General features: G+C 38.8%; 1 protein-coding gene across 1 annotated transcript in view; it reads left to right on the top strand.

Moving 5' to 3' along the window:
* LOC113060585 (membrane-bound O-acyltransferase domain-containing protein 2-like) overlaps nt 1-20347 on the top strand; it is a 45371-nt gene that overhangs the window by 20979 nt on the left and 4045 nt on the right. Inside the window, exons 3-12 of the mRNA XM_026229621.1 lie at nt 72-149; nt 5401-5496; nt 9802-9857; nt 14887-14941; nt 16510-16693; nt 17669-17861; nt 18184-18287; nt 18382-18446; nt 18540-18672; nt 19479-19630. Of these exons, the coding sequence (XP_026085406.1) occupies nt 72-149; nt 5401-5496; nt 9802-9857; nt 14887-14941; nt 16510-16693; nt 17669-17861; nt 18184-18287; nt 18382-18446; nt 18540-18672; nt 19479-19630 (1116 nt within the window). The remainder of the gene's footprint in view (nt 1-71; nt 150-5400; nt 5497-9801; nt 9858-14886; nt 14942-16509; nt 16694-17668; nt 17862-18183; nt 18288-18381; nt 18447-18539; nt 18673-19478; nt 19631-20347) is intronic.

Genomic DNA, 20347 nt, shown 5'->3' on the forward strand with positions numbered 1-20347 from the left:
CCTTTTCAAAATTACAGTCATGTTTCGCAGTCTATTCATTGATGTCCTCTTCTCCTTGTGCTTCATTTCAGGTATGCCTTACACTTTCTGGTACAGAGCGGTCTTGCTTACGGTGTTATGATCTTCACAGGTGTAGAACACATGCACAAGTGAGTACCGACCTCACAATCCTCTGCACCATCAATCCGCTCTCTTTCCAGTAACAAGAACAACCTTATGACAAATCAAAAATCTGTTATGACACTGAACATGTTCCAGAGCTCCCAACACGTTACTTCCATCCAGTTCACCATATGCTTGAGTTCTTCATCTAGCCCTACGATTGGCTTGTTGAATAATAATCCACACCGCTCTCACCCATCCATTTAATTCTTATCAGTAAACAGCCCTGGGGAACGAGGGTGCATCTGTTTTCATCATTGCTTCCGCAAGTCTCGTGCTGAGTGACTGCTGATCTGAGGTCAGATGAATGGATGGTCTCTGCTGCTCAGGGCGACGCCAAAAATAACCAGTGCTCGATAGTGATTACTAATAACTCCAACAACCTACACGAGTGCATATTAACACAATATGAGTGCATACTAATGCAAGGAATAATGCAATTTATATATGATCAAATTCCAGACATTTAGATAAGTGTAGGTCATCTGACCTTGGCACAGACATCAGAACTTCCAGTCAGAAGTCCTGCCAGCATGCTTTGTGAACTTTGGCTCGTTGAAAAGGTCATGACGACAAGTTGACCGTCGGCCTCCTGCCCAGATGTTTGCATAACTGCACAATTATCAGACAAGGAGTTTTAACTCTACGTGGACTGAACAGACAGAGCAGTTGTAGTGCGTAGAGGACTGTCTGTCTGTCTCACTCACTCACTCACTTATGGTGAATTTCTGGCAACCACCGCTGTTGTTTTTTCATAACTATCAGCAAAGTATGATTTAGGTGTAGCAAACTCCTAGAACAGTAAAAGCAAACTGCTGAATGGTTCGTGATATGTTTTTACAATCTAATGATTTGAGTTCAGAGCATTCCTTTAACTTACAGGAACTTTGATTACTGAACTAGACAAAATAGACTTTGAAACAACGCTTTTTGAACTGTGAGCACTTCATACTGGGTGTGACAGTCAGATCACAGTAATATGGAGTTTATACCAATTATTCAAAATGAAAAACTTGTTCCTTCTCTTGGCTTATTGTTGGTTTCTTCTAAAAAAAAAAAAAAAAAAGTAAAAAGCAGCAACTTTTATTTTGTTGAAGACTGATAAGATGAACTTGTGATAGAGACATAGATTTCCCTGGTTCCCTGCAATAAGTACAGAGAGAACATTACGGATGCAGTGCTACAAAACAGACCTTTTGGTAATAGAGTGATGCTATGCTCCAGTGCTCGGGGAGACGAGCGGGCAAGCAAAGGAGGAAGGGAAATTGAAAAACGGGTGGAAAACCGATAGAGAATGCAAGATATTTCTGTGTGTGTGTGTGTGTGCAGAAGGGCATAAGGATCTATTTTGTCTCATATTACATAACTTGTTTATTACCTGGAGTCATTAATTCAGACTGTCATAGATATGATCGTGCAAACACTTCATTATACAAAAACCCTGAATACTCACTCAGTTCTTTTTCTGGCCTTATAGCCAACATTCAGTGCTTGGATTCATAATAACTTGTTGGTTGTAATGTGGCAGCAGTAACTTTTTTTTGGTACATTAATAAATAATAAAAATTGTTTATTAATGTATTTATTAATAAATTAATACTAGGGATGCATTCAAGTTATCAAAAGTGACAGTAAACATGTCTAATGTTACAAAAAAAGTTATATTCAATCTTGGTTTCCCCCAAAATATTAAGCAGCACAACGTTTTTCAGTTGATAATAATAAGGAATGTTTTCTGAGCATAGGCATCAGCACAGGAATACATTTCATATTAAAATATATTAAAACATTTAATATATTATATTATATTAATTTTCAATTATAGTACTTCACAATATTACTGTTTTACTGTATTTTGATAAAGGTAGTCTTGGTAAACATAAGATATTACAAAATCCAAATGTTTTAATGGTAGTGTATGCTAGTTAGGCAGTATTTTATTTGATTGTTGTATTTCAGTAGTATTTAGGTCTAATATTACCATAACCTTTATATTTACATCAACTGACTGTAATTTATTGTTAAGGTTTTAGAAAGACTGCACTATCTACAATTGTAGGCAAAACAACACCAGCGTGCCTTCAAATTTAGCTTATAGCAATAACCTGTGTGGCATAGGTGACAAACTTTATACACTTTTAAAAAAGATTGAAGATTGACATTCATTCTTTAATAAGAATGTAAGTTAATGCAAATGCTGTGAATTAATGTGCATTCACTCTAACAATGATCAGGGACCGTTTTTTAATGTGAGACTAGAATTTGACTTGACATGACTGACATTGGTTGGTGTTACGGCAATGTTCAGCAGGGATAGCAAAACGGTGATGGCCAGTAAGATGGCACACGTGATATGCCTCCTGACAGAGTTGGACCAGGGTAAACTCCAACTAAGAGAACAACTTTAAAGCACATACAGCAACTTGGCGACCTTCAGCGATTAAATTACTGTAGGTGTGAATGTACCTTTAGAGCTCTTCTGGATGTGTATCTCCTGACAGCTTGTTTCTGTGAGCATCACTGTGAAGTTCAGGAAACTTCAGGACTTTATAAAGATTAAATGGAGTATGGTAAACGTTCAAACAGATGCCGTGCTTTTAAATACAGCCGCATGTGAAAAACCTGAAATCATACACAACACACCACCACCCTCTAAACCTGTGTGCCGTTAACTTCTGCTCAGGGAGTTAAAGAGATTTACTGGAAGGTTGTTCTTGCAGGTCTTGTTCTATTGCAGAGTGGTGTGACTGTCCCCCATTTCATTAAAAACGACACTTTTATGATGTGATTTATTGCTTTAATATGTTTTCACTCAAGCATGTGAGAGAAGAGTTTTATGGTGTAGACGAGACCCCATCTAACAGCTGCTTATAACACCTCACCTCTGTGTCTCACCTATATAAATTATCATCTTGAGACTGCGTGTGGCGGTTATTGACAGATTAAAATGGAACCAGGAGAGAAAGTGTGTGTGTGTGTGTGTGTGTGTATATGTGAGAGAGAGAGAGAGAGAGAGAGAGAGAGAGCTGCCCTCTTCATGGGTCATTGGAGTTCTTGTCTGTCTTATTAGAGATTAATAGTTTAAATACTATTTATAGAAATATTTATAGAAAAGCTACTGTAGTGTGTGAATTCTTGAAAAGCACAATATAAGAGCAAAGACGTAAGATAGTATGATGAAAGATATTAATTTCTTGTAGATTTTCGTTGACATGTATATGTATTCTACACAAATAAACAGCAACTCTGAAAAAACCACAACCACCAAAAAAGGTTTTGAATAACAATAACATAATGATTTTAAAATAAACAGTTAAATAAATAAATAGAAGGCCCGATGTAGTAGATTTTAAACACATTCATTAATCAAATTTCTTCAGCTTTTTTTTAATGTGCAATGTTTTTCAAGTTTGTTTGCACCAAAAACAGTCACATAAACATTTTCACCCTCTCTGTGTTCTTTTAGTACCTCTGTATGTAATTGACCTCTGTTTTGATTTATTAAAAAAAAAAGGCATTATGTCCCCTTTAAGTAAACTGACTGACCCAGTACTATTCTGCATCACAGTCCTTCTCCTAACTGTACAATGTTCCCTGTACAACCAGAAAAATCCTCTACACAATCATCCTACAGAACAGCTGAACAGAAGAAGGTCTTCATAGTACACACAGTGTTACTCACAGCCCTGATGAAGGGCCTAGTGTTGAGACGGAGCAGGCACCACCTCTAAATACTACAAGTGGGACTGTAGACATATTAAACCAGCTTTGTTAGAGGCAAGGCCAGAAACTAGAAGGCCAAGAATTTGCCCACTGTTGCCTAATGAGGAATCGGGGGACTTGACTATTTGATTCAGAACTTTTGTTGGCTATAATCGTCTTTTTGATGGTTAATATGTGGAATAAAAGAGTGATTCTTATCGGATTGAGGAAGGAAGTTAATTAGCCGAGTTGAAATAATGGCTCGAGCCTTGATAGTGTTGTTCTAACATGCTGCTTTAGGCAGTGATGTAGCAGAGCAGCCTTGATCACTCTCTATCCACTCACAAATTTATTGTAGTATGTAAATAGCTTGCATTAATTTTCATGTATAATATCACATATCAAATGTGAGCTATTTCTTATAAAGTGGGGGTTCAGGCTATTTTAAGATAAGTGGGGCCTATTGCTACATATGTTTGTGGGGATAATTAAAATTTCCTCCTGCATTTAAATTAGCCATGAAAGAGAAAATATACTGATGAAATATACACACAAACACACGTGTGTGTGTGAAAAACTATGATTATTAATACTGTGTTGTTACCTGGATGATGCACAGCTGTTTTTTCGGTTTGTTTTGTATTATTATTATTATTAATGTTTTTTTTTTTTTTTTGGTAGTTGTTCATGGGTCCCTTGTTTGCCCTGAACAGTTAAACTGCCTGCTGTTCTTCAGAAAAATCCTTCAGATCCTACAAATTCTTTGGTTTTTCAGCATCTTTGTGTTATTTGAACCCTTTCCAACAAAGATCCATCTTTTTTTTCACACTGAGGACAACTGCGTGACTCATATGCAACCATTACAGAAGGTTCATACATTTATTTTGTAGTTATTTTTATTTTAGAATGTATAATATTTATATATACATACAATTTATTTTTTGACTTGTTATTTGTCATGCAGGAAATGGGAAGTCAGGTTCAGTGTATAGCACTCTGGGAGGAAGTCTTTGCACAGTGTGTTGTATACTGCTTATTTTGCATACTGTACATGAAAGTGAAAAAAAGTGAAAGTGATGTGACATTCATCCAAGTATGGTGACCCATACTCAGAATTTGTGCTCTGCATTTAATCCATCCGAAATGCACACACACAGAGCAGTGAACACACACACACACACATTGTGAACACACACCCGGAGCAGTGGGCAGCCATTTATGCTGTGGCGCCCGGGGAGCAGTTGGGGGTTCGATGCCTTGCTCAAGGGCACCTAAGTCGTGGTATTGAAGGTGGAGAGAGAACTGTACATGCACTCCTCCCACCCACAATTCCTGCCGGCCCGGGACTCGAAGTCACAACCTTTTGATTGGGAGTCCGACTCTCTAACCATTAGGCCACGACTTCCCATTACATATGCATTGTAGCCACAATGTACATACTGCTGCAATGGAGTAATACTGTATCTGGTATATTTTTGTTTCCGGATTCACAGTTTTTATGTTTTCCTATCCTATCTTTTGCATTCATCTCCATAGATACTGCTTTGTGGTTACGCTGGGATATCTCACTTTCTGCCAGGTCACAAGAGCCTATGTGTTTGACTACGGCATGTACTCAGCAGATTTCACTGGGTAAGTAATTTTACACTGGAAATAGTGTCATTATCATGAAAACTAAAACTAAATTAAAATGATTTTGCCAACTGGAATACAAATAAAAACTGTCTGTGAAAAACAGGCTAAACTTAATACATTTTCATGACTCTAAAACTAACACAAGTGAGATAAAAAGAGCTATAAAATATAAATAAATTATTATATTTGACAGATGATATCTATATTATAAATCAAGTGAGGCAAAGCGAACGCACACCTGTAGAGGTGCAAGTTAAAGAAAAAAATAATATAACTGAAAAAGAACAACTCTACACATTAACTTGAGTATAGAGGTATTTTAATCCAACTTTTCAGCTAGTAGCATTTGTCAGTGTAACAAGTGAGTCTGCAGTTGTTCTTTTTCAATTATATATTATAAATGCCAGCTGCATTAAACATGATACTGTCACTATATATTGACAGTATATAATAACATGAAGGCTGAAAGTTGTAATTATTTAACAATGCTAGTTTAGTTCAAACTAATGTACAAACGTTTGAGGTTAGTAATTTTTTTTAAATGCTGAACATACGAAAACAAAGCTACAGCTTACAGTGGTTTAGTGAACAGAAAATGCTCTAAATTCCATGGATGATTAAAAAAATAAATAAATAAACAACTCATGAATGAGTTTTTTTATTACAATTTTATTAAAAAATTATATTAAAGTCCCTGTAAAGTAAATTCTGATAATTGTTTTTAAATGCATAAAAATTTGAGCAAATGTTTTGCTGAAACATATTACAAATACTGTAAATTCTGTAGTACTGAATAGTGTAGTTAGACTGTTAAACCGTTTTTCACCAATTATGTTTTCAGTAAAACAGTGGCATGATGACGCACTGGAGCCACTGATCATGGCCCCTCCCCTAACACCATAATAACTGTCGATGAAGCACTGGAGACACCGATCATGGCCCCTCCCCTAACACTATAATAACTGTCGATGCACACCGGAGACACCGATCATGGCCCCTCCCCTAACACTATAACCGTCGATGCACACCGGAGACACCGATCATGGCCCCTCCCCTAACACTATAACCGTTGATGCACACCGGAGACACCGATCATGGCCCCTCCCCTAACATTATAATAACTGTTGTTGATGCACCAGAGACACTGATCATGGCCCCTCCCCTAACACTATAATAACTGTCGATGACGCACCAGAGACACCGATCATGGCCCCTCCCCAACACTATAATAACACCGGAGACAACGATCATGGCCCCTCCCCCAACACTATAATAACTGTCGATGACGCACCGGAGACAACGATCATGGCCCCTCCTCTAACACTATAATAACTGTCGATGACGCCCCTGAGACAACGATCATGGCCCCTCTTCTAACACTATAATAACTGTCGATGACGCCCCGGAGACACTGATCATGGCCCCTCCTCTAATACTATAATAACTGTCGATGCGCACCAGAGACACCAATCATGGCCCCTCCCCTGACAATATAATAACTGTCGATGACGCACCGGAGACAACGATCATGGCCCCTCCTCTAACACTATAATAACTGTCGATGACGCCCCGGAGACAACGATCATGGCCCCTCTTCTAACACTATAATAACTGTCGATGACGCCCCGGAGACACTGATCATGGCCCCTCCTCTAACACTATAATAACTGTCGATGCGCACCAGAGACACCGATCATGGCCCCTCCCCTGACAATATAATAACTGTCGTTGATGCACCGGAGACACCGATCATGGCCCCTCCCCCAACACTACAATAACTGTCGATGACGCCCCAGAGACAATGATCATGGCCCCTCCTCTAACACTATAATAACTGTCGTTGATGCACCAGAGACACTGATCATGGCCCCTCCTCTAACACTATAATAACTGTCGATGCGCACCAGAGACACCGATCATGGCCCCTCTTCTAACACTATAATAACTGTCGATGACGCACCGGAGACACCGATCATGGCCCCTTCCCCAACACTATAATAACTGTCGATGACGCACTGGAGACAACGATCATGGCCCCTCCTCTAACACTATAATAACTGTCGTTGATGCACCGGAGACACTGATCATGGCCCCTCCCCCAACACTATAATAACTGTCGATGCGCACCAGAGACACCGATCATGGCCCCTCTTCTAACACTATAATAACTGTCGATGACGCACCGGAGACACCGATCATGGCCCCTTCCCCAACACTATAATCACTGTCGATGACGCACTGGAGACAACGATCATGGCCCCTCCTCTAACACTATAATAACACCGGAGACAACGATCATGGCCCCTCCTCTAACACTATAATAACTGTTGATGACGCACTGGAGACAACGATCATGGCCCCTCCTCTAACACTATATTAACTGTCGTTGATGCACCGGAGACACTGATCATGGCCCCTCCTCTAACACTATAATAACTGTCGATGCGCACCAGAGACACCGATCATGGCCCCTCTTCTAACACTATAATAACTGTCGATGACGCACCGGAGACACCGATCATGGCCCCTTCCCCAACACTATAATAACTTTCGATGACGCACTGGAGACAACGATCATGGCCCCTCCTCTAACACTATAATAACACCGGAGACAACGATCATGGCCCCTCCTCTAACACTATAATAACTGTCGTTGATGCACCGGAGACACTGATCATGGCCCCTTCCCCAACACTATAATAACTTTCGATGACGCACTGGAGACAACGATCATGGCCCCTCCTCTAACACTATAATAACACCGGAGACAACGATCATGGCCCCTCCTCTAACACTATAATAACTGTCGTTGATGCACCGGAGACACTGATCATGGCCCCTCCTCTAACACTATAATAACTGTCGATGCGCACCAGAGACACCGATCATGGCCCCTCCCCTGACAATATAATAACTGTCGATGACGCACCGGAGACAACGATCATGGCCCCTCCTCTAACACTATAATAACTGTCGATGACGCACTGGAGACAACGATCATGGCCCCTCCTCTAACACTATAATAACACCGGAGACAACGATCATGGCCCCTCCTCTAACACTATAATAACTGTCGTTGATGCACCGGAGACACTGATCATGGCCCCTCCTCTAACACTATAATAACTGTCGATGACGCACTGGAGACAACGATCATGGCCCCTCCTCTAACACTATAATAACACCGGAGACAACGATCATGGCCCCTCCTCTAACACTATAATAACTGTCGTTGATGCACCGGAGACACTGATCATGGCCCCTCCTCTAACACTATAATAACTGTCGATGACGCAGTGGAGACAACGATCATGGTCCCTCCTCTAACACTATAATAACACCGGAGACAACGATCATGGCCCCTCCTCTAACACTATAATAACTGTTGATGACGCACTGGAGACAACGATCATGGCCCCTCCTCTAACACTATATTAACTGTCGTTGATGCACCGGAGACACTGATCATGGCCCCTCCCCCAACACTATAATAACTGTTGATGATGCACCAGAGACACCGATCATGGCCCCTCCCCTAACACTATAATAACTGTTGATGACGCACCAGAGACACCGATCATGGCCACTCCACTAACACTATAATAACTGTCGATGACGCACCGGAGACAACGATCATGGCCCTCCTCTAACACTATAATAACTGTCAATGCGCACCGGAGACACCGATAATGGCCCCTCCCCTAACACTATAATAACTGTCGATGACGCACCGGAGACACTGATCATGGCCCCTCCTCTAACACTATAATAGCTGTCGATGATGCACCGGAGACACTGATCATGGCCCCTCCTCTAACACTATAATAACTGTCGAAAACGCACCGGAGCCACAGAGCATGGCCCCTTCCCTAACACGTTAACTAGAGCACATTCGCATCAGTTAACCTGCTCAATCGTGAGTTACTGTCAGTACCGTTAGTTACTACAGCCTACAATTTGCTAGCTGGCTATGCCTTCATCATTTTCATTTTTCGGTGAACTAAACCTTTAACTACTGCCAATGGTACGTATATAAGTGCTAAAGTTTTACCTCAGGATCGAAACATATCAGAATCATAGCTCAGCCTTCAATTAGGTTTGACATAAAAGCAACAGCAAGGTGACCCTTTAGAATCTATGTGGAGATGTGGTCAATAAAACTGTATAAATAATAAATGTTGAAGAGGTTGATAGAAGTGGAAGCTCTTACGTACACATGGATCCAACAGACTCAATATCAGGTTTAAAGAGAAGCTCTACTCACACATACCCACACTTTCCTCTTTCCTTTCCTCTCTCCAGGCCCATGATGGTCATCACACAGAAGATCACAAGTTTGGCATTTGAGATTCATGACGGTATGTAACAGTTTTATTAATCCAATTCCCATCTTATGAAGTTTTCATGGTTGAAATGCCTGAGTAATGAATGCTATAATAAAACTGGCAGGATTTCTACCTGAAATCTTTGTAGAGCTCCATTGTTTTTGTCTATGCCTGTGTTAGAGGCTCTAGGAATTACATAAGGGCTGTTAAACCCTGCTGCTACACCACGTCCTTGTATGCCATTGATTTATAGCACTGCTGGCGCTTCACCCAGTGAGTGGGCCAAAGGAGTTTGGGCTGCCAGCTGGATGTTGCACTTCATAGACCACACTTACTGCATCCAACACACACTTATTACACAACTTGGTGGAATCTGTTTAATAAGATACTAATTGTGCTGTATCTCCACATCATGTTTGGATGATCTAATTCATTGGTAAAGGAAAATGAAGGGGATTTCAAGATCTTCCCTTCAACTGAGTGTAACGGTCAGTCCACCTAAAATAAAAATTATTTTATCTTTTTGACACACCATATTGGAATATACACTACTATTAAAAAGGTTGAAGTCAGGAAGACTTAAATGAGCAAGGACACATTAATTTAATCAGAAGTGACTGTAAACATATTTATATTGTTTCTATTTCAAATAAATGATATTTTATACTTTATATTCATTAAAGAATCCTGAAAAAATTGGGTTTACACACACTCAAAAAAGTTTTTCAACATTGATAATAATAAGAAATGTTTTAGTCCACCATATCAGCATATTATAATGATCTCTGAAGAATCATGTGGTACTGAAGACTGAAGAAATTTTGTCGCTTGAAAATTCAGCTCTGCATCACAGGAATACATTTCTAAATATAATAATAATAAATAAAAAACTGTTATTTTCAGTTCAATCATATTTCACAATATTAGTTTTACTGTATTTAAAATTAAAATTGATTGAAATTATTTAAAATGTAAAATTTTAAAGACTAACATTTTTGTTAACTTTTTTTTGTTTGTTTCTCAAAAAAAAAAAAAAAAAAAAAAGGAAAAACGACTACATCCTTAAACCTTTCGACCTTGACAGCCCCGGCCATGATTTGCATTCATAGGTTGGAAAAGAGCAGCTCAGACATTTTTGCAAATATCTTCTTTAGTGATTAACAGAAGTTAAGTCAAAGTGGTTTGGAATTGACATGAGGAATTAAAATTGACAGATTTTTTATTTTTGGATGAACTGTACCTTTAAGCACAAAGGAAAGCCAATCAGAGGAAGCGTGATGGCAGGAACCCAAGAGACACTCTAGTTTTATCAACGACTGGCAAATCTCCCATGTAAACAAGACAACTGATAAGAAAAAACTAGATTGCACACCATCCAAGCATAGTTTTTAGATACTTAGTCAACCAAATATCTAATCACTTGTGATATGTGAATGAGTCACATTTAGAGTCAAACAGAAGTAACATCACAGTCATCACATTTCCTTTAACATTGTTTATGGGAAGATTAAGAGAGCACATCCCATTTCTCTGAAGCGATAACTCATAGAACAGCTGGCTGAAACTCCAGCCCAGCACTTTTGAGCTGCCTCCGCATGACTTGCTGTTAGCTCTGCATGCCCTTCTCTACTGCAGGCAACACACATGACAATATTAATCCACGTGTTTTAATGAAGTTATGTAATAGTCTCATTCCTCCACCACTTTATGGAGAACTAAACTGAGTGTGGTGCTCTGATACTTTGGCAAATTATGCAGCCTAAAGCACAAAGTATACTTCACATGCGAGGGACTACATTCAGTGCACTGCATGATGCAAATTTCGTATGCATTAATGTCTGCATATACTATCTGCACACTACCCGAATTTTGTAACCACGCATACTTTGACTTTATGCACATACGCTATCATACTTACGTATAATTTGGGTTTAATGTTTAATAATTCTTAATTTAAATAATGTGTAATTTTTGTGTGTGTGTGTGTGTGTGTGTGTGTGCCTTTTTGTCAAATGCTAGAGATAACACAGTTGGGGACAGGAAATTGAGGCATGGAGCCCTGTAGTGATAACATATTTTTGTTGGCCAAACGTAACAATAGTTTCACTATATTTAACAATAGTTTTAGAACATTTCTGTTCATCTTGATTATCCTAACTTATTAACACAACTTTTAGCAATTTTGAAGCTTAAATGCAATCGGCAAAAGCTAAACATAACAGTGGTCATCTGACTTAAAGGGGTCATATGACGCTTTTTTAAAGATCATTATTTTGTGTATTTGGTGTAACAGAATATGTTGACATGTTTTTTTTCAAATACTGTAAATTATAGTAGGTCTTCTATGCCCTGCCTTTCTCAAATGCATCATTTTCTACAAAGTCCTTCCGACAAGCACAGTCTGCTCTGATTGGCCAAGTGACCCAGTACATGGTGATTAGCCGAACACCGCAAGCACTTGTTGGAACTATAACGCCCCTTTCCATAATCGCAAGCTTCTTCTTTCAAAATCAGTGTAAAGACAGTTTATAATGTCCTTAGTTTTACCATCAGTTCAAGCCCGAAAGGGAAACGGCGTCATGTGACAGACACGTTAGTGAAGCTCGAATGTGTTTGCAGTAAACAAGCCATGGACGGTTGAGACAGCTGACTCCACTGTGTGACCCTCTCTCTCTCTCTCTCTTCTCTCTCTGTCACACACACACACACACACGAGAGATGCGCAAAACTCTGCATTTAAACATTCAGTAGCAAATACTTAAACTAATAACAAAACATACTTACAGTAGCTGATTCAGAAGCGCCAGAACCTCTCCTAGGTTCACGAAATGATCGTCCATAAAATGCATTGCTGTTCTGTTGTAAGTAATCTTAAAGTTTCCTAAATGCATCTACTTTCGGTAAGCCAAATAAAGTGCTTTTGCTTTCGCCTAGAAAACACACAGCATCTCCCTGACGTAGCTGCTTCAAAACTACCTGCGGTTACTGAAACCACACCTTCTTTCTTTGCGTGAACATTTAGGCAGCATTACGCAAATATTTACACATAGTGATGTAGACATGTGGGGCGTGATTGAATGAGCCATTTTAGGGGAGCGTGGCAGAGTCTCACATTTGATAAAGAATATCTCTTTGGATTTGAGACTTTAGTCTTTGCAACTTTACAGATCTTCTTCATGCACCAAGTTTGTAACATTCCAAAGAGAAAGGAAAAATTGACCCCTTTAAGTGTTGCCATCCCTAAGCTTCTGAAGGCTCTTCAATCTTTATTTAAAAAAGCATTCCCTGAAAGTTTGATTAAGAATAGTTTGCAAGGGTGCGATTATTAACAAATTGAGGCTTTAAAAGCAAGTAAATAAATTTTTCTGTTCGGTGTGATGATATTTAATGTCCCAGACAGCTTCTGTAGTACAATTGACCCTTCGCAAAGACCTACCACCCTTAGTAACTGTTGCTATGTCTGACAAGCCATGGCACACATCATGTTCTCAAGCAGGAAAAAATACACTCTGGAGCAAAGAGGAAACTGACAACATGCCGACAAGTCAAGTCAAGACAAGTCAGAGAAGGTTATGTTTGGTCTCAAACAATGTCTCAGCTTTCAAATTTTGTCATTTTAAAAGAAATTCAAACAAAATATACTGTTTTGTGGCTCTTTAATTTGTCGTGACAGATTGCTGTAGAACCTCAGTTCAAGCGGCATATAAACCAATCAACTCTTTCTCTTTACTAGTTATAGCACGAAATAAACACGAAACATCATCAGCAGGTGTCTTATTTGAACTGTCTGGTTTGTTTGTCAGACAAATTCTGCATTATGATTGGTCAGATCGCCTGTCAATCAAACTCCCGGCAAAGGGTCAGTGTAGTCACTTGTTGGCAACTGCCTTTTTCAAGACCAGTAAAAGATTTGAAGAAAAAAGCAATCGGTGTATTACTGATGTATTTTGTGTCGCAGAATGAAAAAATATCTTGAGCTTGTGTTAACCACTGACCTTTTTTCAGGCATTTGACCAAAAACCCATTGATTTCAGGATGATGGAGGTGGAAGTGCTAAATTGCTAACACGTTTCCCACAAAAAAACAAAACACACTATACAATCAGGGTTACAACCCAGATTTCATTCAGACCGAGTGTCCCACATTAGCACCAGGCCTCAATGTGTCAATGTGGTTCTTTTTGTTATTAATACTGTTTTGACGGGTCTGTGTAGGACCTGAGATTACTGCCTAATGAACGAACATCATGAGGTGTTGTTGATGCGGTCACATTTGCTGAAGGAGGAAGAGTGGGATTGTGTCTGTGTGTACATGCTGCTGTGGGTTATGCATTTCCCAGCAGCCATTAGAGCCTGCAGAAGCTGATAGGGAGACTAATCTAGTTCTCAGTGCACTGACAGAGATGAATGAAGAATGGCTTGATCCGTTTTCTTCACTAACCCCACAGACTTGGAGCAGTGCAGCTCAGTGCTGCAGAACATGACAGCACTGTCCACAGACACTAAATTAATGTCTACAGTCAACAGTATCGTTTATATATATATATATATATATATATATATATATATAATAGGTTTGGGGCTATTATAGGTAAATTTTTAATGTATCTTACTGTAATTTATTTCTGTGATGGCACATGATCCTTCAGAAATCATTCTAATATGCTGATTTGGTGCTTAAGAATTTTTTTAAATTATCTATGCTGAAAACAGCTACTTGAAAGTAGTACTTATTTACTACATCGATTTAGTTCTTTTCTTGAATGCGTAAGCAGAGATGTGTGATATCATTTCCGTTTGTATTTGGCGAGTGTGTGTGATTCTGCATCATCACGTGGGCTTTATTCACACACATTTGCTGTATCAGAGTATATGTGCTGTTTCTGCAGGCTAGTGTGAATCGCAGGAGACCACTGGCCTCAAACTCCACAACACTGCGGCAGTAGAGCTGCTGCCTTATAACCAAACAGAACAGTGTTTCTCAACTTCTAGACGTGTTTCAGAAGTGACAGTGGGAGTGTGTCTGATGAGTTTGGGAATGTGTTTGTGTGTTTTTCCCACAGGTTTGATGAAGAGGGAGGAGCATCTAAAGCCCAGTCAGAAGTATCTTGCAGTCAGGTATGTGTGAAAGGTATGTTTGTGGTTGGGATGAGATCACTCATTTACTTTCTGGGTCTTTTGAAATATAATCAACTTCATACCCGATTTGAGATATAAAGTTCCTCTCATTGATCAAATGCATGTTAGTCCCCTTAGAGAGCTGCGTTCTTCAGTAACAATAATTTTTAGCATAATATTGCTGCGCAGTGCCCAAAAAGCAGCATACCACTTCAGACTCAAATCATTTACAATCAAGCCCTGAAGGCTGTTGCCAAGCAACTAAACATTCCCACCATATAATGTCCAAATCACGTCAACCGGTGTCCACAGGAAGTCGTCGGGATTCTGAGGTTTCAGAAGTCACACCCTGCAGTTCTGAGTAATGATAGGAACCACGGCCCTGTGGTCACAGAGCGTTGAGCAATATGTCAACATTTACATAATGGATGAGTTATATTCCTGTTCAAACATGACCCAAGTGCTGGTTACATATACTACAAACTCATTCACGGTTGAGATAATAGCAGTCAAATCAAAGTCATGTAATCCTAGTGTAAATCTTGTATCTAGCATTATATTTAACCACTGGACTAACTACAGTAATAGTACGCAGCTGTTTTAAGAAAAAAGTGTAACTTTACCAGTAATAAGCATTGTCATTTTATTTTCAATAGCCATATGTAATGTGTGTATATATGTAAAATATATCATTCAGCAAATTCAATGCTGTTTTCTGTATTATTTTGGTATTAATGTTAAGCTATCTTATGTTTGCAGTTTGTACCATAGCTTTTTTCTTAATTTAAAGGTTCTGTATGTAGGATTGACTCCGAGTGGTTGAACTAGGTATTGTAACATTAAAGGGATTTATAAGATTTTCTGCTTTCTTAATTACTGAAAAACATTACTAGGTTAATACTATTATTGTGTTAAAGGAATAGTTCACCCAAAATTTTAATTACCCCTTAATTGACTCACCCTCAAGCCCTCCTAAGTGTATATGACTTTCCTCTTTCAGATGAATACAATTGAAGTTATATAAAAAAAAATGTCCTGGCTCTTCCAAGTTTAACAATGGCAGTGAATGGTGGTCCAGATTTTTAAGCAAAATAAAGTGCATCCATCCATCATAAGAAGTGCTCCACACGGTTCCGGGGGGTTTATAAAGGCCTTCTTAAGAGAATTTATGCATTTGTGTAAAAAAATATCCATATTTAAAACTTTATAAACCTCAGTCTCTAGCTTCCACTTACTTTCGTATGCGTGTTCACAGAGCACTTCTTATTATGGATGGATGCACTTTATTTTGCTTCAAAATCTGGACCACCATTCACTGCCATTATAAAGCTTGGAAGAGCCAGGACATTTTTTAATACAACTCTAATTGCATTCATCTGAAAGAAGAAAGTCGTACACACCCTAGGATGGCTTGAGGGTGAGTCAATCATGGGGTAAGTTTCATTTCATACCACTACCAAGCAAATCATGTTTTGGTCCTTGATATTGGGTGTGCTTTGTTAGTTAAATTAAATGAAATTGTTTATTTGGTGACTTCTAGTTGTTCTGTCCTTGTGTTTGCTGTACAGGAAGATGCCCAGTCTGCTGGAGTATCTGAGTTATAACTGTAACTTTATGGGGATCTTGGCCGGTCCAACTTGTTCCTATAATGATTACATAGCCTTTATAGAAGGTCGATGGTATGAGCCCAAGCATCTGGAGTCAAACGGCAAGGAGAACGGGAAATTCAAGCAGAGTGACCCTTCACCTAAGGTAGTGTGGTTTCACTGCTCTCTTGCTCCCTCTGGTGACCGTATCACTTTTGTGCTGTCAGAAAGATAATATACTGTACATTACATAGTTAAATACAAGATTATATGTATATACACACCTACACATATTACCGGTTTTCAACAGTGATAATTAAAAGAACAATTATTAATAATTGAACATGAATAACAACTGATAGTAACTAAGCAACAAATACAGCTTTGCCATAATAGGATTTTTTTTTTTTTTTTTTATATATTTTTAATATAAATATATATTTTTTGTATTTATACAGTTTATAAATACATACAAATTAGTTTGTGTTTTTAATTATTATTATATATTTTTTATTCTAGTTTTGTTCATTATTTTCATTTAGATTTTTATGCAGTCTGTTTTTTGCATCCTTACTCATTTACTCATTTTATAATAATTTAGACATTTTTTAATTACAAAGCCAAAACAAACCCCAAGTTATACATGAACACTTGAACCAAATGAGTAGTAGTGGACGTTTAGTAAATGTGGACAGCAATTATAAACAAAGAACATGTGAGTGTGGGTGAACCGGAAAATATAATGACTGCTAGGTGGAAAACCTGATGTCATTCCCAAAAAACCTGATGTTTTTTTGTTTTGAAGACCTCATAAAGGAAATGCTTTTTTGAGTGAGTTAAACAATGCTACTTTCAGTGGACACTGAGAGACAATGAGGAGCGCTCATAAAACTTTAGATTTAACTCAACTCCACTTCATTGTATGCTCAGGACTTTTGCATTCCTTATTGCATTATCAGTTGTCTCATGGAGTTTTTTTGAAAACCTTCATGGACAGGAGCTCATGTTTCTCAGACATGCAGAGTGGAGAGTTTGTTTAGAGTGTAGCTCTGCTGAGTTTTATTTTTTATTGATTTTTTATAATGTTTTTTTTAAATTGTATTGCTCTGACTCTCTGAAATGGTCTGTGTTGCTCTTATAGAGGGATGTGATCCAGAAAGTGTGTACATGTGCTCTGTCACTAATGGTTTATTTGGTGATCTACACCATCTTCCCCACGGACCGTGTCATCGACGACACCTTCATGGCCTCTAACCCTTTCTACATCCAAGTCTTGTACCTCTACATCTCCATGTTGGCTTTACGCCCCAAATACTACTTTGTATGGACGTTAGGTGAGTAGAATAGATGGGCAATGTGCTCTTCTGGTATTAAATTATTCACACACACACATCTAATTCCTAACACATTACATAATCCAAATACCATTACAAATCTGAAAAAAAAAAAATGCATAATAACCATTTTATTACAACTCTGTCCATAAAACACTCAAGTGTACTGCCCTCTTGTGTTCATAAAAGCCATTTCCTCTGACTTGTTGCCCTGTTTATAGTTGTTAGATGGTGTTTTTTTTTTTTGTAATAGTGAATCAGGAAATGCCTCAGTTATTTTGTGATGTTTTTATTTTAACTAGATTCTTTCACTCTTTCACAGCCGATGCCATCAACAATGCGGCTGGTTTTGGGTTTAATGGCTATAACGCAGATGGCACCCCAAAATGGGACAGAATATCAAACTTAAGAATACTTGATATTGAGGTAAGACAGAGGCAAGATATGCTGCATCCACAAGTTTGTCTTCTCACTCGAGCTGAACGCTAATAGATCATCTTTTTCTTGATGTCCGAATCAGTTTGCCACCAGCTTCAAGATGTTCTTGGACAACTGGAACATACAGACAGCACTCTGGTTGAAAAGGTGAATCCTCCAAAACAGAATAATCTTGACTGAGCGCGTGTGTGCTTCTTGTAATCTCTGAAACAATGTGAGGTTTGTTGCTGTTCTCTACAGAGTGTGTTATGAGCGCTGCCCGTACAATCCGACGGCGGCCACATTCCTCCTCTCGGCCATCTGGCATGGAGTTTACCCGGGCTATTACCTGACCTTCATCACAGGCATCGTTGTAACAATGGCAGCACGGGCAGTGAGTATTCTTTACATAAGATCGGCTGTCAAAACAAGATTTAATTCAGATTTATATCACAAAGCACCTGACGAAATGTATCTCTATCTAGAATCTATTGGGAGCGGTTAAAAATACATTTACGTCAGAATGAATTGGGCATTGGTTTTCTCTGATAATAAATGAGAGGCATGTAGGGATCCAAAAAAGACTTTGCTCAGTCAAGGTTATTATTCATCTAGTCATGTACTGCATAGTACCACGGTTTCTCAGTCGCATGGTAATGATCAAGCCTCTCCAACTAAAGAAAAAGTAGGTCACTTAGTTGCAGTAGTCTTTCTTAAAGTGCTACTCCCAATATAAACTATTCAGCCCACGGCATTGTCTGCATTATATAGAGTTGCTTCCAGAGCTGTTGTCACTTTTTCAAACCAAAGTAAGAATATCTAAAGCCGTATCTAAAATAGAATGACTGCCCTTACTGAATATTCATTTATTAATCAGAATTTGGATATTCTGAATATATACATGAACATGCCACGTGAACACTGTTATCTGTTACTGTTAAGTTTCATTATTTAAAAAATAAATTTCATCAAGGTGGACATCTCCTGTATTTCCAGAAGAAAAAGAAAATGCCCAAGATGCTAATTACATATATACAGGAACATTAAACCTTTTTTGGGGGGGAATGAAGGTTTAATGAAAATGAAAATCTTAATCTGAAAATCATAGTCATGTATTTAGAATATGATTATTTATGTTTGAAATGTATCATTTGACATTTATTGAGCTTTTTTAAAGTTAGAAATGTTCCTCTTTTTCAGGTAAGACACAATGTGCGGCAACATTTCCTGGGCTCGGCCTCGCTCAAGCTCATCTACGATGTGATCACGTGGTTCTGCACGCAGTTGGCCGTTTGTTACATTGTTGTGCCATTTGTACTGCTGGCAGTGGGGCCTTCCCTGAAGTTTTATAGGTCAGTAATACATCTGCACCAGTATGTGAGCTTTCCAGGGCAGGTCCTAATGTCTCTGACTCCATCCACTACGGATTCACCTCCGCTGACTGACGATCAATACACAACAAGCTCTCTCAGACTGTTTATGAGCGAGCTTCAGTAATAAAACCTTAATAAAGAAGTGAAACGCTTTAAAGAGCAGGTCGGAAAGTCACTGCAGACCCACCTGCACCACACAGCTGTTCCTGAGAGTTATTAGCAGAAGAATTATCTCCGCTCGCCGCTTCATTCATTAGACGGCTTTACAGGCCCGAGTCTGGTGACACTTTATGAGCTGGCAGAGGACCATTTATTTCACAGCTTCTGCTGAGATAAAAGAAATCTATGATGCTCATTTGCTAGAGTAGGGCTGATATATGAGTCTGCCTGAGGAACACACAAAGCATTTTCAATTAAAGAGAGAGAATTAGGCAGTGGGAGCTCAGACCAGGATAGAGTGAATTATGTTCAGGTGAAGAGTACCTCAGTACACCTCGGAGAAAACAACACTGTGTGAAAAGATATAGAGTGATGTAACTGACTGGATAAAGTACTGAGACCCGAGACCCCCCTAGAACCTTAATATTGTGCTATAAAACAAATGTTATACTGAAAGTATAATCGATCCCATGCATAAGAGTTCCAACAAATGCCAAAATCACAACTAAAGTTCCTAATGTGCTGTGTTGTGTGTTA

Source organism: Carassius auratus, chromosome 42, assembly GCF_003368295.1.
Source record: "Carassius auratus strain Wakin chromosome 42, ASM336829v1, whole genome shotgun sequence".
NCBI lineage: Eukaryota > Metazoa > Chordata > Actinopteri > Cypriniformes > Cyprinidae > Carassius > Carassius auratus.